We start from the raw sequence: 24,577 nt of genomic DNA, 5'->3' as shown, positions 1-24,577 counted from the left end.
CTCTTGGGTTTTGTTTCCTTGAAGACGACGGGCGGGCTATGCCAGATGTTGCACTCGCTCTCGTATGCGCAAAGCTTACACGATGACATCATCCTGACATCCGACTCACTTCTTTCTTAAGACGTAGTATCCAAAACAGTCGATCAGCGGGCTAATAAGTAACATGTTGTATTTGAGGTCCAAAAATGACAGTGGGGCAAACCTTAATGAAGTGAAAACGCAAATGTGGAAATGTGGATCTCCACGCTGTGCTCGAACGTCACCGCCGCCTGCCAATATCAACACGATGATTTGCGGGTCTCTCACCTATAAAAGGGATGGAGTCGAGGGAGTCGTCCAAGTTTGGGGACGGGGCGCCTCCGAGCCTCCTGAGCGGCATTTCCCGGCAGCCGCCGGTCCAACAGGCCACGGCGTCGGCAGAACCGGCCTTCAGCAACGGCGGCGACTTGCAGCTGGCGCCGCCTCGCTGGTCACAAACGGCAAAGACGCAGGACGGAGGGCGCGCGCGAGCCGCCCCTGAGTTTTTGTCCTTCCTCAGTACGACCACCGTGGCGTCGAGTCCTTCCACGCCCTGCGCCAGACCGCCATTAATGCGCACACAGGACTTTGGCTTTTGGCCCGCGGCTCCGTTTGTGCCGAAAGACGCGCCGGCGGCGCTTTGTATCAGTCTGTGCGCGGCTATTTTGCAGGCGGGACCTGAGCAAGATGAAGAGCGGCCCGCCAAACTGGCTTCGGACCTGCTCTCCATCTTCAGACTGTCGGCGCGAGTCCTGAGGTCCAGATGCAGAGGCGCCGGCTGGCCCAGGTGGTTTCCAGTCATGTGACTTCTTTGGTCTTTCAGCAAGTCTGTGCTTTTAGCGGCAGTGGAAGCTTCTGAGATGGAATTTTTAACCGGCAGCCGCAAGGGCCTCAGCACCTTGCCGTCCGTCCGTAATGGCGGTTTTCCGCACGTTTCATCGGCCAAAGAGGAGTTTGATAATCCTTCGCCGGCGCGGTGGAGATGAGGTAGAAGTCTTTGTCCCGCCCCCTGCCTGCTGGCTCGGGCTTCCTCTCCTTGGCAGAGCAGAAGACGGTCCTCCAGAGCCGTCGGGTCCGCAGCGCCGAGACCTCGTCGCTCGGCGGCTTGCCGGCCCAGGTGGTCCAAAGAGCGCGCTGGAGATTTGGCCCCGCCCCCCGGGCTGGAGAACGCCAGCGCATCTTGGGAAGCGCTGCGGGGCCAATTTCTGCTCCGCTCCGAGCCGCCGAGCCTCTCGTGGGAGGCGCTTCGGAAGGGAGCGCCGCGGGTCCCGCCGTTGGCCCCTCGGTCCGTCGATGCGCTCCGCCACCGGAGCTGAGAGGCCGTCGGTCCTTTCTGACCGGCGCACGGAGACGACGAGCGCTGCTGCGTGTAGGCGGAGCTGGAGTTGGCGGCGGCACGCAAACTGTCCAAACGCTCTTGGATGGTGCGGCAGCCGTAGGCGTGCAGCCTCTTGGCGTCGATGTAGTCCTTGTAGGTGGTGTAGTTCCGCCAGTCGATGTTCTGGTGAGGGGAGGGCGAGGAGGGGGCCGCCGGCGAGGGCGAGCGGCGGTTGGCTTTGGGTGACAAAGCGTCCGGCGAGGCAGCGGCGGGGGACGCTCGTTGCGGAGACTTGTCGGGATGGTCCGGGCCGGGCGGAGCGCTCGGGGAAGGGCGGTTGGCGGGGATCTCCGCCGGACCAGAAGAAGGTCGCTGCAGCGGCGCACATCCGGGAGGTGACGAAACCGGCGGTACGCATGCAGGAGTGCCCGTTTCCGTGGAAGGACAGCGCGGGGTCTCTTCCGTCCTGCGGCTGGGGCCCGCCCAAGCCAAGGGCAGGTTCCGATCCGCTTGTTCGGGGGTCGCGGTCGCTGCCCTCGAGCTGTCGTTGCACACGCAGACCGCCGTCTGCGGCGGTGGAGGCGAAGGGGGAAGCGGATTTTCCACTCGGTAGTTCTTCTCGGTCGCTCTTCCTGCCACCTGCGGGGAGTCGCTTGCCTCCGTCACTTTGCCCACAGTCTTAATTTCCACCCTGGGGTAGCATATTGGAGGCGGCTCGGGGATGTTGTGGGCATTTCCGCTGTACGCCACATTTCCTTTCAGGTACGCGTCCTGAGAATACGCCTGCAAGACAAGAAACGGGACACCATGTCACTGGACTTGCATATAAATAAAGTTGTTTGAGTCTGAATCTGCCGCATTGGAGTCGGACGGATCCCGCTGCCGATCTTCCATTGTTGACCTCAAAGCATTCGAAGCAAATGTAAACGACAAAGATCCCAAAAATGAACACAGTTGAAATCGCGTTGGGTGACGTCAAGCTCCCTTTTTTCTAAGTTCACGTCATAATAAATAGATGAATGTGTTTATAATGCTGTCAATGATGTCATGTTTTTTGTTTGGACGGGGTTCGTCCGTTGTCAAGCAATGTCAGATTTAAACCAGGCCATAAAAGCGCGGACGCCGAATGCAACAAAAAGCAAACAATCTGTCAAACTTTGTCCTTGTAAGACGGATGAAATCCACAAAGGTCGTCAAATAGGGAGCGCAAAGAGTGAGGAGGAGGACGGAGAAAATGCCCCGAGGCAAGAGAAGAACCCGAAAAGAGGGCGTGTCTCTTTTGGCCGCTGGCCGCCAACATGACTGGCGTGTCGTGTCGCGTCGCGTCGTGCAAACAACTCGGCTCGGACGCTATCCAGTCCAATCAGGCGGCTTCGGCTCAAAACTCCATTTTGGACTCCGCCTCCTCCGGCTGCTGTGCAGAAAATCAAAGCCAACGAGTGCAATCGATGGCCCTCTCGCTAAGAGCTCTCAGGTTCCTGCCGTGCCCGCCGCCGCCAGGCAGACGTCGGCCGCTGGATGATTCGCACGTCAAACGGCAGATTTCCTTCGTCTTCACGGTCACAAGATCTCTGCAGACTTGTTTTGTGGCTCCACTCACGATAGACACGCTTACCAAATTTCTTGAGCTGAATCTCTCTCAAGCACTCGGCCTAAAATGGTGACTTCAAACTCAAACGGAAAAAACTTCCTTCATCCTTTGCAGGACGGGTCCTTGAGGCTTTTTGTGGCTCGACTCGGGGACGACCGAATTTGATGTTCCTCAAGGAGTTTCTCAACGACTCCTGGAAATGGGCCAAATGACAATTCAAACCCAAATGGAAGACTTTGCGAGTTCTTGAGAATATTTTGTGGGTCTCGACTTTGCATTTCAAATGTCAAGTGGGCGAAGTGAAATTGTTGGCTGGATTTTTACAAAACTTCCAAGATCAACAACCACCGTTCGTTCAGAGAGGAGCAATAAAAAGTCGCTGCCGTCTTACCAGAGCGCTGATGTCCCTGGAAAACTGCAGTCGGCAGGCGAAAGAAGCAAGAAGAAAGAAAAAACAAGTTGACAGGTAAGCACAAAGACACGAAAGCTAAAAATACAGCACGGATGAAGAATTGAAAGGAGTCGGAAGGAAGGAAATATGAGCACGAAATCCGCCGCGCACTGCTGCAAATATTGCGGATAATTGTGACTGTCAGAGGCGCTCAAAAGGAAACATCAAGAAAAGATTTGCTGATCTGCCAATTTTGCAATTCAATGTGAGAGATGTTCCATACCGTTTTTTTTTTCAGACCGACACCAGGACGAGTATCCACCCGGAGTGCGCACTGATACCGAACAGAACTCAGATCGTTAGCTCAAACGATTAACCGCGCCCGTCAAATGAATTCACCGAGTGGAATCGTCTCAAATGAACAAGTGAAGGGGTATGGAAGACAATTTTCTTTACCAGCTGCAGAATGTCCTCATCCTTTGGCATCACGCAGAGCTCCAGCGAGGCATCGCTGCGTCGCCACGACGACGACGGCGACGTGGAGGCAAAGGGAGGAAAAGATGAGGAGGGGAACGCGCGCGTGCGAGAACGTCAACGAGAGTGTCGGGCGAGCGGCTCACCTGTTCTGGATCAAAGCGATGACCTGTGAGTACGTCTTCCCGATGATGCTCTCGCCGTTCACCTTCACGATGCGATCGCCTGCACGCGCGCATTTTACGACCAGCAATTACAAATCAAAATCATACGACAAGTACATCTGAATACAAAAAAAATCAATGCAATTAGCCGACGCCCGCTTACTGAGCGTCACGTCATCTCCACTGTGAAGTGTGTGTGTGTGTGTGTGCGCGCGTACCTGTACAGAGTCCAGCTCCGTGCGCGGGGCCGCCGTCCTTCACTTGCTTGACAAAAATGGTGTCCATGGGCTCGAGGCGACTTCGCTGTCTCCCTGCCAAGCGCATCCATCAACACGTTTGAGTTCAATGGCGACGTCTTTTCGCCACAAATGAGTCGCGAGGCGACAATAATCATTTGCGTTCAATGCAAATCATTCAATCAGGCATTTTTGTCAACATTTATTATGGTCCGACTTGAATAGCTGCATGTGAATTTGGACATGTGTCCAGCAGAGGGCAGCAAAGCACAAGGCCCTCTGATTGGCTAACCTTGATTTATTGATTTCTTTTCTTTGTTGTTGTCGTGCGGCGTCCCGGATGAATTCAACTTAGTGCGGCATTGCAGCAGGCAGCACATGGCACACTGTCCGTATGATTAGCGTTTGTCTTCAGACAGTTACAAGAATTCTTCCGCAAGGCCTGAAGACAGGCGCGGGAAGGAAAAATGATGACGTCACACTTTGAGGAGCTTTTCATTGGCTTTGCTTCAGCGCGTCAGCAGGATTTACGAGGCGCTTGGAAGCAGGCCGAGCGGACCGACCGTTCACCGGGACTCTCGTGCATTGACGACACCAAAAAAGTCATGACATCATCAGCATGCGACGCGCGCAGCTGCCACAAGCAATGTCAAGTTCCTGCGAGGGGGCGCAGTGGGACGACCCGCCCACTTCAAACCTGACCCACCTGCTCATTCTGAGCAAAGTTACAAAGTGCATGAGGACAACTTGAAGAACTTTCCGTGGGAATTTTGGCAATTGCAAGAATAAAAAGGATCTTGAAGAACACATTTGAATTTTTACCACAAGTTTATAGCTAATATTTGAATGTTCTTCATCGAATAGTTGTCTTTTTTTCCCCTCAATATTTTTGTTCCAATATATTTTTCTCCTAATTATAATTTAACAAATGCTTTCCTAAAATGCAAGTATTTTCCACCTTGAGCTTGACTTTGTTTTCATTTAATATTGTCTTTTTCATCTAATAGTGAAGACATTTCACACCCCTTTAAGAAAGCATCAGGAAAACGTGATCGGGGTTTGAGATGAAAACTGACAAGATTCTTGAAGATCAACTGCTGAACAAAACATCAAAAGGACAAGTGCAATATATTATGAGTTCAAACTCCTGAAAGTGTCAATTGTATTGGTAGTTAAATTTTTTTATTTACTGTACAGTTTTTTATTCTGTGATTTTATTTTGCGCCGTGTTGTATTTGATGAATCGAATACATTTGAGATTCCATGAGAAACTTTTCATGCGGGAACAAATATTTGTATTTCTATCTTTACGCCGTTTTTCACACTCACCTCGGCTGCCATTCTCTTCGTCCTAGCAAAGAAAACACAGAGAGAGGAGAGAACAAATGAGTGCAGTTAAAAGCTCCAAAAAACAAAATGAAAAAAAACAAGGCAGAGTCCAGTCGAACCACATCATAAAAATGGATGAGGATTCTTTTGAGTGGGTGAAGGCCATCGTTTGCCCTCAGGCAGCACAACGGGGACAACAATAAAACCCCAAACTCAAGCACGACCTGCGTCCCCTGACGACCTTGGCTCACGAGTGCTGTCAACGCAACATTCAAAACGTCACTACTTTCCTAAGCCCCCGTTGATCAAAGTCCCACAATCACTTGCCCGTCCCGGATTTTCTTCCAAACGTCTTAAACGAGACCGCCTTGGAGATGAGCCCAAAATCCGAAGATTAGTCCACGGCTCCAATCCCACATCCTTAAAAAGTCCTTTGCAGTGGGTTGCGTCATGGCATCTTTGTCTGACGCTACGCAGTCCATCAACAGTGGATAGGAAAAGTCTTCACACCCCTCTTCACATGTATGTGAAAATGAGACCAAGATATAAATCCATTCAGCACAAGCTTGCATTTGAAGAAGGCCGTGTAGAATTATTATTTTTTTTTTTTTTTTGTCGACTGCACGGAAATGGTGAGTGAGGATGATGGGAGAGGTCAGGTGGCACGGAACCTGCGGCTCGTCGCTCAAAGAGCCCGAGAGGCCGGTGAAGCGTTCGCATCAAAGCTCTGCCCTATTTGTCAACTAAAAGCCTTTCCGCGCTCCTCGCGATTCTGCGCACATCGGTGGACCCGATTAGTACCAAAAAAAAAAGAAGAAGATTGGCAACGGCCGCGTTATCCAGAGGACGACTGGCAGTTGTCCCAGGTAGGATCAAGTTGAGGCTGAGCAGAAACCTCGGCATGCCCTTGTTAGTCCTTCCCGAAGCACGCCGCGCTTTACGCAAGGCGGATTTTTCGGAAGACTCGCTGCCTGTTCATCGCGTCTTTCCAGCTCGCATTTATTTTCAAATAAATTCCTTTTTTTTGTCAGCGGGATTTCCCGTTTGTCTGACCGTGTTCTCAGTTCCGCCTGCCCCCATCAGCCAATGGGCTGCCCCCCCCCCCCCCCCCCCGTCGTCTCTGCTGCATGCGATGATTTGAGTCGAGCGATTCCCGTCACATCCTTGTTGTTGTCTTGTCAACGGCAATTTGTGTTCACCTCCCATTTGGGAAAAATAACTTAACTTGCGCGCGACGGCGAACCCATTTTGAAACAAGACATTCCAGCTTTTGTCATGACTTGAAAATTTGGGATACTGACATTTTTCGGACGAAGCTAGAAATGTGACCTTTACTTAACGTAACCTGTAAACTTTTGAATGAACCGTCGCAACTTGTTTTTCACCACAATTTCTTCTCTGCCCTTTCTCAATTCAGGGGGTTACCTTGAGAGAGTTGTGCACGGCAGACTCGGGCGGGTAGACGATGAAGTGGCGCAGAGTGAAGCCGAAGCCTTGAGAGGTCCGACGCAGGCAAAGCGTCTTGGGCCCGGGCCAGCAGAAGGGCTCCTCCTCCGGCCCGGGAGAGGCCGCGGCCGACGTGTCGCTCTGGTCGGGCCCATCTTTCTGCTTGGCCTGCAAAACGTGCACAAAATGCATGCAAAATCTCATTTATCTTTGATCGCAATGGGTCGCGCACACGGGAAAAAAAAAATCACCTCTGACCCCCCATTAGTTTCCTCAACCGCACATGAATGCAAAATATAACCACAAACCATCATTTGACAATTAAGCAATAACTTCCTCATTTCTACCAATAATGTCATACTTTGGATATTTTTTACATGTCGATGTTAATGAGACATTTGGCATCCGTAAGAAATGAAGACTTCGTGTCGTTGAAACTCAAAGTGGACTCTTGAGATTGACACGCAGACAAGAGGCGCACAACATCCGTCATTACGCTGGGCGAGGAATGTCTGGCATTCCCGGGACGAGGCCAAACGCACGCACGCACGCACGCACGCACGCACGCACGCACACATAATTGTGTTTCTTAACCGCGCTTGGATTGGGAGCAAACAATATCTGTCAAAATAATAAGTCTTGCCATGTTTTTTTGCCGGGGGCTTCACACATGCACACATGTGGCTCTGCTTATTTCCCATTTGGGGCCTTGCGAGGCGCTCCGGCGTGTTTGCCTGATGAGAGACTTCTCTCTCGCATTCCTACTGCCAGTCGGGCGGGAGAACAACAACAATGCGTCAATGATGCACTCATGCGTGCTCAACATCGCAACTAACGGGGGTTCGATTATGAAAAATGCACTTTTGTATACAAATGCTACAAATACTTGTGAGCCGCGAATGATGACGTTTGCAAGATGGCTCATTGGCAGAATGGCGGGAAAAGCAATCGTGAGAGTGACTCGTGCGTCACAATCCATCAAATGATGGAGGACGACGCATGCGGCTAACACGACCATCGTGACAGCAAGCCAAGAGTCTCCCGGCTTCTAAAATACATCTTCAGGTCATAGGAGTTCAAAAGCAAGACGCGGGTTCCCGCCCGGGCTGTCTGGGAGGAGCAGATGTGGATTGCGGAGGTCCTCGGGGAGAAGGATGGGTGTGGGTTTCGCGCTCTGACGGCTGAAATCTTCAGCAATACCCGCAGCGGCGCTGACGTCGCCTCGCTCTGCCCTTTTGTTTGCTTTTGTGCTTTTACAACAAAAAAACAACAACAACAACAGAATGCCGCGTTATGTAAGAGCTGAACTATTTGGCTCGGTGAGGCTTCGGGGGTCTTTCCATATAGCAAATGTGGTGAATTGTAGAGGAAGAGGCAAGATATTTGCCACTCATTCTGTTCATCAAAACCGTTCATGGGTTGTCCACAGTAAATCACAATTTCAAGTTGTGCGCTTTTTGTGTAGTACCACTTGCAGCCACAACACGCCAGGCAGCACTGAGCTCTACTGAAAGAGATGCAAGCACGCAAGAAAAGGCGGAGCAGAAGAGAACAAAATGTCTGCCAGAATTCTTGCGTGCCCTCTTTGTATCGGTTTTTGTTCTACGGGTGTTAAAGTTTGTCTGAAGGTTTACAATATTATCGTAAAATCTTAAGGTATGCTAATTTGCTTGAGCCCAGCTATGCAATTTCACATAACATGTTAGCATTCAGCGAGATGACGTTCGTTAAAAAGACCTGGATTGTTACAAGAGTTTCAATATAAAATGTTACCTCATTCATCTTATTTGAAAAACTGCGCAAGGCAGAGAGTCGTCTTCGTTTCTTCAAAAGTGATGTTATACGATTGTCGAGAGATCGAGCGAGACAGAGTGAGAAATAATATTTCAAAAAGTGTTTCAACGCATCGCAACGTTTTTAAAGCGCGTAGCCGGCGGGGTAAAAGGATTTAAGAATATATTTCGATGGCGCCTATACCACAGGTGAGTCCGGAAGCTGACCCCCATGAGTTCAATATGGACGCGCTTAGGGTCGGACTTCTGGCATGTCGTCATGCGTCCGACTTGAGTTTGAATGTCACCGCTGGTCCACTTTCATGCAAAAAGTATGTTTTTGTTCGTCTGAGTCAGACCCGAGCGGCCGACGTCATCCATCGACCTCTCGCAACTCCCTCGCACTTTTCCTCTCCAAACCTCTCCGACCGCAGACATTTAACATTAGTCACCCGCGTTGACTTTATCGCAGGAAAATACGCCAGCCTGACTTGCTTCCAACCGCAGAACATAAAGCGCGGCCATTTTATATCTGAGGAGATGCATTGGGAGGTTCCCACTTGTGTGGTGGAGTGCAAGCAAACGAAGGCACAATCAAAGATATCGGTCAGTAAAGCGGGACGGCGCTGCCACGGCGCTGCCACGGGGGAGCAGGATGACGCACAGAAAATTCCTCAGACAGCTCAGCAAAGTCTCCTCCGCTCTGAACGCCTCGCGTGTCAACCAATTCGCCCGCCGGTGTGTTCCTTAAAGCCTGAAGTGAGGCCACATCCAGGATTTTGTTCCTGCCTGCCCGCCTCCTTCCCAATGTCAAATAGCAGACGGACGCTTTCTCGTTCTTGTGCGGCTTACCCGCGATCGCACGCAGTTCTTTCTGGAGGCTTCCCGCAGACGAGCCCAGGAAATTCCGCCGCGGCTGGAACTCTTCAGCCCCAATTCTAATTCGCCCCAGTAGGCTCGTGCTAAAAGCTGGAACCACAGGCAGTACGGCTCCGACAAGCAGCAGTCCGCCCCGGCCAGCCGAGCCCAGGGACAACTTCCGGATGAGGGGATCGCAGACAGCGAGCAGCAGCCCTCCGAGGCGGCGTCCCTCAAGTCGGCCAGGTCCCGGAGGGGAACCGGCTTGCAGCCCGCGGGAAGTCCGTTCCTCTGGGCCAGCATGGCATAGCCAAGTCGGCGCGCTAGAACCGGATGGCGGGATTAAATGGATGCCAAAATGTGCTCTTGGTCCTCTTCAGCTCGTCCATCCTTCCTCAATGTCCTTCCTCGGGACGTCCCGCAGACACGCGCTGATGCTTCCACTCGGCAGAGCCGAGACCGACCGACTGAACGGCTGGCTGGCTGACGCACCCACCCACAACTCGGAGGTATGCGCACACACAAACGCGCACACACACTAGGCGGCCTCTTTCCTTTTCCCGTCTCCTCCATCTCCACCTCGCTCAGTCGCCTCCCGACGCTAACGGCAGACCGACACTGGCAGTCGTCCGAGGTGGAATCAGCAAGAATTTATGGAACAAGATGCAACCTGATCAAAATGATTTGCTATCTTTTTGTAAGAGGACTTTTTAGGGGGGGGTAACTTTGAAATCTTTCTTTACATTAGCCAAAGGGAGGCTTTTATCGCTGTTTAGTGAGAATAATAAACAGTACAAACTTCAAACTTGTATTCGCAGGTGATGCTTTAATAAAATTGTGAACGAGGAGAATGGCAACGTGTGTGGTTTTCAAGTATCAAATGACAAACAAATTCTCTCGGTCACTATAAAACCAACGCAGACAGGTAAGCTAAAGGAGTTTAGCTCGGTGAGAACTGGTCAAACACAAACTCAGCTTTATTTTGGTTATGTGCTGAATTGAGACAATACAGACTGGTTTAGGAACTATTCAGTGATTGAGAATGTGTTGGTACACTAACGATATTGTTGAGGCTACATGCTAATATTGGGTTAGCTACGATGGTTTAGCCTTGAGATGTAGCTCTTGAGTGGCCCAGTACTCTTGGGCTAGATGGGTCTGGTGTTTGCCTCTCGGGTGGGCCAAAAGGCCGACGTGCCGCCTCATCACACTTTCCCCTGCGGCCTGCCGCGCTGGGAACAAGCTCGCCAACGCACGTCCATCAACAAACCCTGTGGTTTGTACGCTTGCTTAGCCTAGCGCTAGCATAAGCGGTGTAAATGTTAACAGCAGTCTATTTTGATTGCGGGGAATATTTGAGACAGCGTCGTGACCATGAACAACAACAACAACAACAACAGGAACACCCGTCGTGGAATGTTCCCCTTGCAGAGTTTGGTTAGCAGAATCCGGTTACCGCATCGGGCCCAATATAGCGCCGCACGTGATCTTCCTTATGGAAAAGACAGCAGAAATAGAAAAGACCCAACTGTCATTTGACTGTGATTTAAACCCATAAGAATGTTTTTTTTTTTTTTGTGGAACTGCTGCATCCAGAAAGGAATTTGGAAAAACACCACATGCTGTTTCCATTTTTACAACGGCAATTTCACAATTTCACGACAAGCACTTCAAATCTGAGGCCAACGTGCGATCTTGTAAGTTGATGGGAATTCTTTCAAATGCAAAACACATGATCAGCAACAGTCTTGTGGCAAGAAACTCCCATGTCGCTCTTGGCCGTGCTTTTGTGCAAACAACACACAAACTATTATACCCGCCGTTGTCACGGCAACAAACAACAACATCAGCCATTGGAGCGCTGACGTCCATGTGATTCCATCGTGGTTAGCGTGCGCGGACAATTTGCTCTAAATGGGCACCGCACACTTTGGGTGACGATGAACTGCAATTGGCTCCAAGTTCAAATCCAGAATGGACGGTGAAAAGAAGGATTTGTAAGTGTGTGTGTGTGTGTGTGCGCGCGCGCTCGCGCGCGTGTTTTGGATGCGGCCGCTCTCTGTTTACACGACAAGTGAGAAAAGTGGGTCATGTTTTAATGCCCTGGCAAAAGAGTTGCGGCAGCTTTGGGGATCAATGGGGTCATCTTAGCTATTGTAGTTACTGTCGTCTGAGCGCAACACTAGCAAGAAGAGTTCACGCTGTACTTGGGGAGAAGTACAGATCCTTGTTGTGCAAAATACCACGCGACAAGTACCGATTCACCTCCTGTAAGTGTAAAAGTAAGAAAGCATAGAATCTGAAATGTGCTTAGGTACAAAAGTAAAACAGTTTTTCAAAGTTACGCAGATGAATAAAATGTGTTTGTGTCTCGATTTTCTTTTTTGTTTTCAAACCAAGAACTAGCTAGTGTTTACAATTTTTATGCTGAAAACAACATAGGGCCCCCCCCCCCCCCCCCCCAACGCTTCCTGGCCAGCTCTTCAGACTTGGCCTGTTTGGAGACCTGTCATAGCAACTGGCGCTCAAACAAAGAGTACACAAAGGTTACGCAGGCCTGCAGTGAGAGTGCGGAATACACTGAAGGACAATCAAAAGCCAGCAGTGTGTATTGAATTTGTTACCAGCATGACAACAGGTTAAAAGGATGATGAAAACGTCTGCGGCTCTTTAACAGCAACTGGTAAAATTCTTTGAAGAACTTTATGGGATGTCATTGAGGTGGAAAATGCAATAAATAATGCACGGCACCTGCGAGCCACCAGCAGGTGTGCCGGGGTGTCGCTGCCAAGCACCAAACAACACATTCAAGTTTTTGGGAGGTCTCGTCGGACCCCCTCATTGTTGCCTCACGCAGCACGGGTCCCGCTTGCGGTCGGTCCCAAAACTGCGCGTGCAGTTTGTATCCCGGAATTCCTGCCCGATCTTTCTGTAAATGGCCGCAACTTGACAAACGCGGCCAAAGACAACATCCAGACTACAGCTGTGTCCAAATGAAGACAACGCTGGCCAAATACTCAAACTTTACTGGGGGCATTCAAAACCAAAAGAGAAACCTGCACTTTTTTTTTTTGTCCGACTTTGGCACCTTCATACAATCAGCAATACGACTTTGCTGCTTCATTAAAAAAAAAAAAAAAAGTAGCGTGTCTATTTGCGGTGCAAATTTTTTTCAGACTGAACTTTTGAGTACTTGTCAGGGTTAAGAATTAAAGCTGATGAAGTTTGTGGTAACAATTGGGGAAGCCCCTTTTCAGTTCCCAGCGCACACCGCAAAGTCCAAAAGTAAGGGTCTGTTTGGATGGGGTTTTTTTGTGGACGAAATCCATCAAACACCTTGGGGATGAACTAAAACGAAGAAGGTGAGCCAACAAGACCGCATCCCAGGTCCAACATTAGTGGCCTTTGCCCTAAACAAAACACTCTTCTGAATGAACGCAGAAAAATTCCCACAGACGCACTCCAAGATCTTGTAGCGAGTCTTTCGAAGACAAGTTGAGAAGAAAGTTTGACAAGCTTGGAACAGGATAGCTATAAACAAAGACCAAATGGAGTTAGCGGAGTAGCGGAACTCATCTCAGAGAGGAAAAGCAGATTGAACATGTTTACTAAATGATTATCTGCAACTCCGCTTTGTGTAATAATGCAACCCCCCCCCCCCAATCTCTAAACATCTGATTGAATTTAGACAGTGGTGGGCCAGCAAGACCTTGTCTGCTGACCTAAATATGATCACAGGCACTTTACAACCTCAATTTGTTCCTTACAATTGTAAAAGTTATTCCCAACAGTCTATTTTTCTTTATTTTGTAGTGTTACTCTTGGCTGTACAGCTTCCAGAAGATTTGTGTTTGTTTTTTTTTGGTCCAGATTTCAGCCTCTGTGTTGTCATGTCATGCCAATCTAATCTGCCGAGGGCCTTCATATGAGACTATATCAGCAACTAAACTCTTTAACCAAATTTAACCAATGGCATTTGAATTTCCTTCTCACAGGGCGAATAATGTGCCGGCCCACGAGCACTTCAGCATTTTGGCTTTTCTGTCCTCGGATTGGCTGGCCTGAGCAAAACTTGTTACAGCCAAGTTTGACTAGCAAAAGACATCTTGTAGCAATCGTTACATTACTTTGCGTTGAGAGATGCAGCTCTCAACGCGACAAAGACCAGTTCCCGAGGCTTGTGTGAGACGAACTTGGATGGATCTGCAGCTGTGTGATGCAGAGAAAAGGGCAGATGAAGAAAAGAGAAAGACTTGCTGGGGGGGGATTAGGCCTGATTCAGGGGTGGCTTTTCAAGACTCCTAGCGGGTGTAGGATCTAATCTGGACACGCTGCATCTGGCCTCCGCGAGGTCTGGCTTACTGTAACAAAAGGGACGTCTAATGAGGGCCGGCCAACAGACTGTTCCCGCGACGTGCCCAACGCCAGCGCACACCCATAAAAGCCCCAATTCACACGGCCCGTGAGGTAGAGGGATGGATCAGTGGATGCAAATCTCACCGTCAACAGGGAGCCGGCGGTGAACTTATTTTGCTCTCATCCTTTGGCAGAGTACAGCAGTGCCTCGGCTTGTGGATTTCATTCGGTCGACGAGGACCGCGACAAAACTGCATCTCAGATCAACTTCCTCCCTTGAAATGAATGAATAAAATCCACTGAGCATTAAAAAATTGGGACGTACCAGTAAGTGACTCAGGCTGAGTGGAGGAGGTCAATCTGAAGGGTTCCTAATGTGATTGCACTGCACTCAAATGTGCCAAGAGAGGCGGCGGCGAGGCGAAAAAGGAGGAGAATGAGGCTGCCGAGGGGGGAAAACAAATGAATCGGACAATCCGTTTGGGAACATCTTTAAACAATCCGGAAAGGAAAACTATGGAATGGTTGAATGTAAGCTACAGGGAAAACATTTTTTTTTTTTTTACATCGACCATGCATGATCAGTCTGTCAGGATTGTGGCAATATATCAAACACATTCCTCTCACGTTATCATCCATGCGTTGATATCGTCAACCTTCTTGCTTGGATTTGTTTATTTCTATAGCAGTAGCACACTATATAGCATACTGCGACTTGGTGGCCAAAGTACGCACATCAGAAGGAGCAGCACGATGTCGAGGGATTTGGCGAGAATAAATCCCACTGCATTGGTACTTCTTGACTTCCCCCGCCACTGCTGAGAACACACTGGCGGACGTTTGCACTTGTGTTGCAAGTCGCCAGCTGTGTTTTCATTCTGACAAGCGTCCTACTCAAACATGAGTCACCATCCAACCGCTCCAAATGTTATCGCTGCAACTCTCCGTGCCTCCTGTGTCCGTGGCGCTTTAAAGAGCCCGTGCGTCACCTCCATTCCACTGGCAACAACAAGAATGGCCGTTCACACTTTGCTGTGGAGACCATATGGGCTGCACGCACAAGAAACATACCATCCAATATCCTGCTGGGGGAAAAAAATAAAGGGGATTTCCTTCACTGCGGTTGCAATGACTTTGGGTTTGGCTTGGACGCTCACCCAAAAAGAGTCTGGAGGAAAGGATGTGTGTGTGTGTGTGTGTGCGTGCGTGTGTGTGTGTGTGTCTGCATGAACCTTGCACGCATTAGCGAGATCCACAGTTAAGGAGCTGAGCCTGATGTGGACAATTGTCTGCTGATGACCTCTGACTGCAGCCACACAAATGCTTGTGCCACTCAAGCATTCAGCAGCAGGCTCATTCACTGGCGTGCAGCTGCTCTCAAACAACAACAACAAAGGAAAACATGTTTGTGGCGTTGGGAAGGCCCATCCCAAGCTAACGCCACAAATCAGTACCTTGACTTACGAGTGCCCTCGCTTACCATTTTTTCAAATTATGAGCTGTAAGTTGGTCAATTGTAAGAAGAGCCATCCAAACAGCCAAACACAAATAGAAAATGAAAACACTCACAAGGAGCATGGTGATGTCATGCACTAGGTCCCACCCCACCCAAAGGAAAACATCAACACACAAAGTTGGAAGCAGTTGTCCAATACGATCCGAGAGGTCCAGACCTACTCGGAATGACTGAAATAATCGATGAAGTGGCTTGTCAGACGACTTGTCCAGATGGTGGCTGTTGGTACGAGACACCCGCATCGAAACGGTAACGCTGCCAAATTCATCGGAGGCAACAAAAGCCAGAAATAACATTTTTGGAAAGCAAAGCAGTTGGAATTTGATGGTTTGCGGTGGGGCAAAAGAAAAAATAAGCAAACAGAGGCAAAGATTTACACTCCATTAAACCCCGCCCACGTCTGGAAACGTCAGCAATCAGAAGTATGCAGACAAACGCCTGATTCAAGACGCAGAGCCGCAGGTCCGTCCTGAATGTAAACTTGGAAATCCTGAAAGGCTCCTTTGAGCCAACACGGCCTTCATAAAAGAGCCTATATAGTGCTACTGGAAGACAACCCCAGAAATCAACGGCTGAGGTTTGAGGTGGGACCAACTGTACATTCAGGGGATTCTTGGTGCATACCTGCTGGATGCAAGACAAGAAGCACAAACGCTCCAAAGCTGTCACGATGCCCGTCGATAGGAGCAGTTCATCAGCAAATCAATTTTGGTTCAACCTGTCGGGCGGCCTTTATTGGAGCTCATGTAAACGGCTTACGAAAGCAACGTCAACTCGGTGAGCAGGTGAAATGCGCCGGCGAGCGCTACAACCAGTGCAGTTATGTCAGGCGTCTAAAAGCCTTGAAAAACAAGACCACAGGATGACAGCTTATTCGAGCATCCAATTTCCTTGCGAAAAGCCTAAAAGATAAACCATTGGTGTCCAACTATTTGGGGATGGATGGTGGTTGCATATAGATTTCAGTTTTGCCTCCCTCTGCCCTGTCAGGTTGCATTGACCTCGGCTGAAATATTAGTTCTTCATCCAACTAAAGCAATGAAAGCCAAGCAGACACATTCAGGACAGAAGCAAAACAGCAATGTCATCTCTCGCTTTCAGCTCAGCTCTGTGAAATATTCACAGTGGCCATTGAAAATTCAGACAAGTCTAAAAATACCACTTTTGCAACGTGACGGAACTTGAAATATTCTGGTGTGGCATTCCCGCGTTTGCATCGCTCACGGGCGCCACTCGACTGATAAGAACCAACGTGCGCAGCAGCCCAAGTAGCAGCAGCTGCCATCCTCATGACGCTTTTTAGGGAAGAGTCACACGTCTCCAGCCTGCGGATTGGCTTGCATGCAATCCCACATTCAGTCAAGTCGCTTTGAGAATTTCTCTGCTGTGAGACGCACCGTTCATCCAACGCAAACATCATTTACACCCAGATTGATTTCATTTTTCAGCGTTCCCTATTGACACTGTTGTCCTGTGATTAGATGGCGACCAGAACAGGGTGTACCTCACTTTTTGCCCACGGTCAGCCGGGAGAGGCTCCAGCTCATTTGCGACCACGATGAGGATTAGCGGTGTAGAGAACGGAGGGATATTTTTCCACTTTTGAGCATGGTTTTGTTGTCGCTACTGGCCACAGTGCTATGGAAGTGTTAGCTTGTTTACTACTCATTTTCGAATGAAGACATTTAGAAATAACGAACCCCCAATGCAAGCTACCATGGCAACCTCAACTGAAGTGGACCGCTTGGTGAGAATTCAGCTATTCACAGCAGAGTGTCCGATGACAAGGAACGGGACAAACACAGAAATAAAAAGGTGAGACGCCGGAAATTGAACACTGGAATTGTCACATCCAATCCATCAAAGGGTGTGCCTTGACTGGCGCCCGTTACTGCGCTTGGCTTCACCAGTTCAGACATGCGTGTTTTGTGACTCAGTGGCATAATGTTGCAAATCATTTCAATGTTTGGTCCCGGAAAACCAGACATTGACGACTTGGAGGACGGCGAGAAGCAGCCAGGGTATCCGTCGTTATGTAGCGAGTCATAAAAAAAAGGTCACGGCCCTCATAAAGCCCCCACAATGTTTCCAGGGATCCCAAAGTTTTATTTCTGCCGCGTTGGAGAATATTCCTAACATTCCACATTTCCTTTCAATTGACGTCGCAGACGACACAATAATTTTGCCCAGGTGAGCAAGACTTAAAAGTTTCCTCATTCAACATATTTTGTCCCCAATCTCCACAGCTGGAAGCTGCTGCTCTAAATCACCTTCCAATAAGTCGACGCTGGGGAAGTGCAGACAGCTGCAACGACGAGGCCACTCAATGATGATGTCACGTTTCAGTTTCGGAACGTCAAGATTCAATCTAAACATCGCAGCGTTACACGAGGGTCGCGCTCGTTAGAAATCGGAGCATAATGATGGTGTTGAGGATGATGAGGTTCTGAGGGATCGAAGGGGAGGGACACATTGGAGAAGATGACTTAAGACTCTTGGAATAGAAACTGTAGACCAATGGTCACTGTCCTCTGGGGATAGAACTATTTTGAAAATAACAGATAAACTGCCACCCCTAGAGAGAACATATGGCTTGGGCGGTTTCACCTTTATCCAGGGTCAGCTGCTGCTGCAGACAGACAGACAGACAGACAGACGTGAGATTTATTCAAGGAGGGGCAGGTGTGACCAAACAGTGATGTCCTGTATTAGCCGAGGAGAAAAGAATGTCGTCTTTGAGCTGAGCGGTAACGTCACCTCGCGGAGTTGCTTTCAGCGCCCCAGCTATGCTCAACGACGCCCTCCATTCCATCCAGGCTCGGAGCTGGCCACAGGTCGGCCAACGTGACTCGAGACCTCTTCCGTTCATTCGGAGGATGCCCGTCACAGAGGAATCGAGCCGGATCAAAGCATTCATTGAGTCGTGCGGTCTTAATGGCTGACTTGAGGCACAACTCACAAGAACAACATTCTTGGCTTTTCTGCTTCCCATGTGTGTCGCAGCAGAACACGGTTATGCAACCAACCAAGGACTCGAGGCAGATGAGCTGAAGACAAGACATCTTTGCTATGAGCACGCAGCAGCTCAGAGGTTCTCTGGAATGTTTTTCTCCAGGAGTTTGTCCAGGAGAGCCTGAAGACCCAGCGGGGTTCAAGTTGACGCATGATGGGTTGGAAAACTACTTGGTCTAAAGCGCTCGTTGGACTTTGCTGCAAACATATCCGAATATGAATAATTCATGGGGCGTCTTTGTTTTGTGATACGCAAGACGTGATTGTGTAACTTTAGCTAAATGCTTCAAATAAATCAATAAGGGGATCTTGGTTTATTCCAGGCTCGACATAAGTCATTTAAAACCAATTTTTATAGTTAGCTAGAACCATGTCGTGGTTCCCTTGTTTTTATTGGTTAAGTAAATAAAAAAAATTAAAAAACGAAGTTGATTGCCAATAGTGTAGAGCTATTATTTCCCTTTTTTCCCCAAAAGTAATGTAATTTAGCTTCCTATTAGCACGATAACTTGCACTTTTCACTTTTTTGAGAGCCATACTGGGGGCTTATTAGAACAAATAACAAAAAATAGTCTTGTCAGACAGTCATCCTGTGATTGAATCAAACAGGAACTCTTTTCCCCAACCACAAAACATAGCCAGTGTAATTCAGTCAGTTGTTATGCAACTCAAATAATGTGAGACGTAGTTATGTAAGATGTATACATTTCCATCAGAAATATGCGACACACAGAGAAGCATGATGTTTATGATGAGCATTTCGCACGGATGCCGTTCGAAAATGTTGCTCAAAAAACAGATTTTTTTCCCGAGAACAAACAACTCAGACGCGGTTTGATTACGAGTCGTTTGGGCTGTGACGCAGACGCAGAAACAGAAAGATTGCCGGGGTTGACGTCGGAGCATCCAGATTGAACGGCAGATGGCTTCACGATGCCATCGACTGCTGCTCGCTGGTCTGAGAGGAGGAGGGGGCGGCCGGCGTTTGCAGGGTGTCGACGTCAGAGGTTGTGGGTGGGCCCGACGGAGCGATAGCTACCCATTAAGCATTAAATCTGTTTCTAATCTGTTAGCGTGGCGGGAGAGTGGATGCTATTGCTAGCTACTGGCCCACGTTTAATAACCCAGCGGCGATAAACACGGCGTGACCACACATAAATATACGACGAGCGTTCCCTGGCGAGCCAATGGAATTAGGTCTCATGGTTGGGGCTAAAGGTGAAAGGTTGCGTGTGAGTAGCACCAGACAAGACACTTTTAACAGAGAGCAAAGGCCAAGCAGGTGGATGTCAAGCATTTATCTTCCCTTGGGCACCTGCAGTAGGTTACATGTGTTTTAAAAATCATACCTAGACAGTCTCTGGAAGACAGTTGAGAACATTTTTCTTTTCTGGCAATAAATGTTCCTCCCAATTGAATACAGGATTACATCGTAGTAAAACGGTTTCCTGACCTTAAGCTGTCAGACGATTTAGCCGTGCAGCGTTTCAAGTAGTGAGAAGAATTGAGCGGCAATCATTCAAAAGTATGCAGCTCGTCTCTTCGGGAGGCCGTGAACCCGCCAGCTTCTTACATAAGCAGCACAGGGTCATGATTAAATAGCTCCACACACTGACAAATGGGGATAAAAATAGAGCTCATTAGCTCAGCAAACCAAAGGGGTTAAATTAGTAAAAGGACAAAGTGAGAGACGGACAAGGACGGACCAGCCCGGTAGGTCCACAGCACTCACCAAAGGGTGGAGGTACCACCAACCACTCTAATCCTGTTAGCAGAGCAGAGATCAGTGGCTAAACTAAGTAAACGGCACTCAGTCGATCCCTTCGACTGGATTGTTTCACGATGGTGTCAATGGAGGCTCAAGAGACGCGCCCTTTGCTGCCTAAAAACACGGGGTACACTATGAACAACATGACGATCGAGACCAAGCCAAGCGTCCTTCTGCTCTCTCAAAGAGTGACTCACCTGTGGCGTGAGGTTCCATCTTTCAAAAATCGGTACGTCTGTACCCACGTTGGCACCAACATTTAGGGGGGAAATGTACAAACTACGCTGCCACTATGTTTTATAAGTCATTCTTGTTAAATCAGGAGTTAACTGTGATTTACGAGTTTTTGGTTAACTTGAGTTGAATTTCACTGTCCACGCCCCACCTGGCTTGATCACCACCACATTTGACAAATCTCTTTAATAGCACCTGTCAGACAATATGAATAAGGCTGGAAAGTCTCAAAAAGAAATGCACGACACCACAGTCAAAAGAACTTTAGGAACAAATGAGAAAGGAAGAATTGATTCAAATCTACAGTCTGCAAAGGTTACAAAGCCGTTTCCAAGGCTTTAGGACTGGAGCAAAGCAGGACTGCTCACAGCCATTATCCACAAATGGAGAAAATTGGGAAGCTTCATAAACCTTGCCAGGTGTGACGGACGGGCCAACTGAAATAACTCAAAGAGTGCAATGACGACTCATCCAGCAGGTTACAAAAGAATCCAAATCAGCATCCAAAGAACCGCAGACCTCCCTGGCCTTAGTTTAGGTCGGTGTTAATAACTTCAACACAAGAAAGATACCAAAGAAAATGTTTTTTAGGTTAAGGAGGCAATTTCTTTGTCACAATGCAAGTTATATTGATTTGGGTTGGATTTGTGAGATTTGTGGTAGGATTATCTGAAAAACTGAGTTGCGATACATGTGGGAAAAAAAATGATTCACCGCAATCATATATATGATTATTACAGGCTCAAATTGTTGAACGATGAGGCCAAGCTGACCCCACCATCCTCCCCAAGGGTGTCAGGAGGCGCACCGGAGGGGACGTTCTTGGAGGCATGGCTCGAGCTTGCGTTCAAGTCCGCGCAATTATCCCGGACGCTTCCTGTCGCGCGGATGTGCCGCGACCTTCAGCCGAGGGGTTGCGGCCAGCGCTCCAGTAGTAAGCGAAGGAGAACGGGACGTAATGCGAGACGTCCGCGACGGAGGGTAGTGGGGCGATGACGACAGGGAGGAAAGGGGAGATTCCTTTTACAGTCGCCAGGTAACGCTCGCAAACAATGTCAAAGCAAAAGGGGAGCGTGGAGCAAACGGCTGCGTAATAAGCAGGTGACAAAGAGCGGCCTTCGGACCAAGAAAACAAGCCGAGTAACAAAATGAGTTTAAAAATGCTCATGCTGTTGTGTGGAGTTTTGGCTTCGAACGTACACGAGGCAAGCAACGCCAACAGATTCCTCCTCGCGCTAACAGTTTTGCCGACTGATTGCGTTAGCACATTAGGAGTCAATATCTCCTTGTTCTTCCTCCTCTTTCTCAGTCATGACCAGATAAGACGGAGGTTTGATGAAATGCTCCGCTTCATGACTTCGAAGGCTTGCATATTTTTATTTACGGTCCACATGTCCGAGATCAAGTACTCAGTGGCCCAAGTGAAAACAGATGACCTCAGCTTTCACTAAATTGCAACGTTGGCCTCGTTTATTTGTTTCTTCATCAGGCTGTAAAAAGCACGTCCTGTTATGCGGTTGTCCAAAAAGCACACTGTGGTCTTTTCAAAACACAAGCGCCGATGGAAAATGTCAGCTAGTAAAAAAAAAAAACATTGGAGCAGTGTGAGGCTGCAAAATAAATATGTGCGCGGTGGCGAGCCGTCCAGCGCCGGTCTCCGAGGAAGAAGGTGACGCAATTCAAGCCGGGCGGATGGAGAAGAGGGGCACAAGTAGGTTGACTATTGCAGAACCCCCGCCCCCGCCCCCGCCTCGCCCCACCCCGCTCCCTCTACCACATCCACGGCAGTCCCGCCCAAAGCTGAGGCCCATCTGGAGAGCCTCGTGACCCGACTGATTGAAAGCAGTTGGGGCTCGCGGTGAGATACGGACACTGGAATGTTGGGAGTGCGGAAAGGCCCGGAATAGAGGAGGTGTGCGCATTGCACGCTGCCTCCCAATGTGCGGCCGCATAGCTCGTTCAGCTCCAGCCCCCCCTCCCTCATCAATCACCGAAGAATAAAAGTCTTGATAGGGCTTGATGAATAGGGCCTCCTAATCTGCTTTTACTCCATTACGTACACACGGTGTGTATTTTTAAACATCAATTCTCCGTCTCTGAGACCTTCTCAACCTGTCAGGCGCATGCAAACGCAACAGATGGCGCTGTAACCTACCGCCACATTTCAGCTAATCACAAGGTTCAAGAAAGCTGACACAAATCCTTGAAACGATCAAACATTGACAAAATACTCCAAAGTTAGGTGGCATGGGCAAAAAAACTAAAACAAAAAAACTAAGCAATTTAGCCTTGCACCATATACATCAGCATTGCACGGGTTCAAATGTTGCCCACCTGGGAAACCCCCAAATTTCTAAACCTCCCCCAAATTTCTAACCCTCCTCCCAACCTGAAGAAGGCTCTACTAGAGAATCCCACCGAGCGGCATTGCGCTCTAAATGGAAACCAGGTCGAGGATTCTAATGGCTGCTGACGGAGCATCCCGCAGATGATCTTCACTTCTGTCCACCCCAAGTGTGGATGCGCCGCGCCGTTAAAGTCGGGCTTGTGTTTTACTGCCTAATTCAATAATCAGCTGACTGGGAGAAAGCTGCGCCAAAAAACAGGACAGCGCGGTTACGAGTTAAGTGGTTTGGGTTTTATTCTAAGTCGCGCGGCTTCGAGTCTGTCAGTGACACTTTTATTATCTTTTTTTTTTTTTAGACCTGCCAACTGGGAGTACCTCACAGCACTGCGCTTGTGCTTTGCAATCAAATCCTTCCATTTTCTGTAGCGCTTGTCCTCATCAAGCTTGGGCCTAAGGTAGGCACGAAAGGTAGACTTTTGAATAACATGCATTCACACACACCTCATTTTCTTGAAACTGCAAATCCCAGTTGAAGTTGACAAAAAAACAAAAAAGACACAAAGCATTGTGTATTTCAACACCAAAATGTTCAATCAAAACATAATTTGGTCTCAGGAAAGTCTGCTCGTCAGTATTGTTTATGGACTGTAACAGAAAAAGGTCTAATAACGGATTTTTCCCTTTTGCAGAGACGCAAAGCGACATCGACTGCAAAGTGGCCATCGATGAGCCGGACCGAGAAGTCCGAGGCCGAGTGCATGCGAGCATCTTAGAAAAGGACAGCTCGGAGGCTGAATGGGCCGCAGTTCTGCCGCAAGCAAATCCAAGGAATTGGAATGAATCCGTTTCCTTCCTTTCGCTCATCCGGTGAGCCTATGAGGTCATCGCTACGTTTTAAGCACCAAGGCTGGCAGAAGCTGCAAAGCATTTGGGAAAATATGTGAAATCACCATTATTTTGGATATGTGTGAAAAAAATTTGGTCGGCAGTTCAGCGACTGGAAGACTCGACGGCGACCACACCCGGAACCAGCTGGAAACAATAAGAACTACTCATCTTTTCCTTCGCCGCAGCATCTCTTCTCCCCTCTTGTTTGCACCTCCTCGACATAAGGATCTCCTTCTGGTCCGCACCCTCCTCCTTTTGTTTTGCCCCCCCCCCCCCTCCTCCCCCCAGTAAAGTGACGAAGGGAGTGACCAGTGCATTCTGATTCACCGCAATCAACACTCACCCACTGGTGAGCCATTCGGTCGGCCTTTGGCACACAACAGCAGCAGGCTTTTCTTTTTGAGAAAACACAACTGCGGCCAGGAACGAACAGATGGATGTCATTTGGGTTCGAACGGCAGAAAATGCTCAACCGTCATCAGCCTGCACGCATGCTTGCAACTTCACGATTCACAAATTCACCTACTTCACCTTCCATGCGCTCTGTCGGGAAGGACAGCCGAAGGGCGCCAAACGCGGTGACGTCAGCCCCAGGCCTCATCAAATAACAGAAGATTATGATACACGGGGAAGGGGGATGACGCAACACCAAGGGATTAGATACATTTTAAAATAGGAAAAATAAAATAGGTCAGAATTCCGCTGATGTCTGAAAAAATCCAGAATAGAGTGCACGGTCAATGCATGTGTTATTGTGGTATTTATGATATTATTAACAATATTAAGTGATGAATGTAAATGCCATTAATTCGGGCATCTTGACCACTTGGCGGGAGTATAAACATTCCGATTAATATTG

General features: G+C 48.8%; 1 protein-coding gene across 3 annotated transcripts in view; it reads right to left on the bottom strand.

Moving 5' to 3' along the window:
- arhgap21a (Rho GTPase activating protein 21a) overlaps positions 1–24,577 on the bottom strand; it is a 47,486-nt gene that overhangs the window by 10,612 nt on the left and 12,297 nt on the right. The window contains exons 1-8 of one of the 3 annotated variants that reach the window (XM_086065694.1): positions 9,592–10,029; positions 6,947–7,135; positions 5,522–5,543; positions 4,175–4,267; positions 3,939–4,017; positions 3,775–3,829; positions 3,319–3,342; positions 307–2,119 (exon numbers count right to left, since the gene is read on the bottom strand). In XM_086065694.1, coding sequence (XP_085921820.1) covers positions 307–2,119; positions 3,319–3,342; positions 3,775–3,829; positions 3,939–4,017; positions 4,175–4,267; positions 5,522–5,543; positions 6,947–7,135; positions 9,592–9,900 — 2,584 coding nt within the window. In that variant the 5' untranslated portion in view covers positions 9,901–10,029. Of the gene's footprint in view, positions 1–306; positions 2,120–3,318; positions 3,343–3,774; positions 3,830–3,938; positions 4,018–4,174; positions 4,268–5,521; positions 5,544–6,946; positions 7,136–9,591; positions 10,031–24,577 lie in introns of those variants that run through there. The other 2 variants (XM_086065696.1, XM_086065695.1) reach the window with 2 other exon arrangements.

The sequence above is a fragment of the Leptonotus elevatus genome, chromosome 21, assembly GCF_054856555.1.
Source record: "Leptonotus elevatus isolate MCC_2025b chromosome 21, RoL_Lele_1.0, whole genome shotgun sequence".
In the NCBI taxonomy this organism is placed as follows: Eukaryota; Metazoa; Chordata; class Actinopteri; order Syngnathiformes; family Syngnathidae; genus Leptonotus; species Leptonotus elevatus.
Note: the sequence above shows the minus strand (reverse complement) of the source record. Positions and strands in the feature narration are given on the sequence as shown.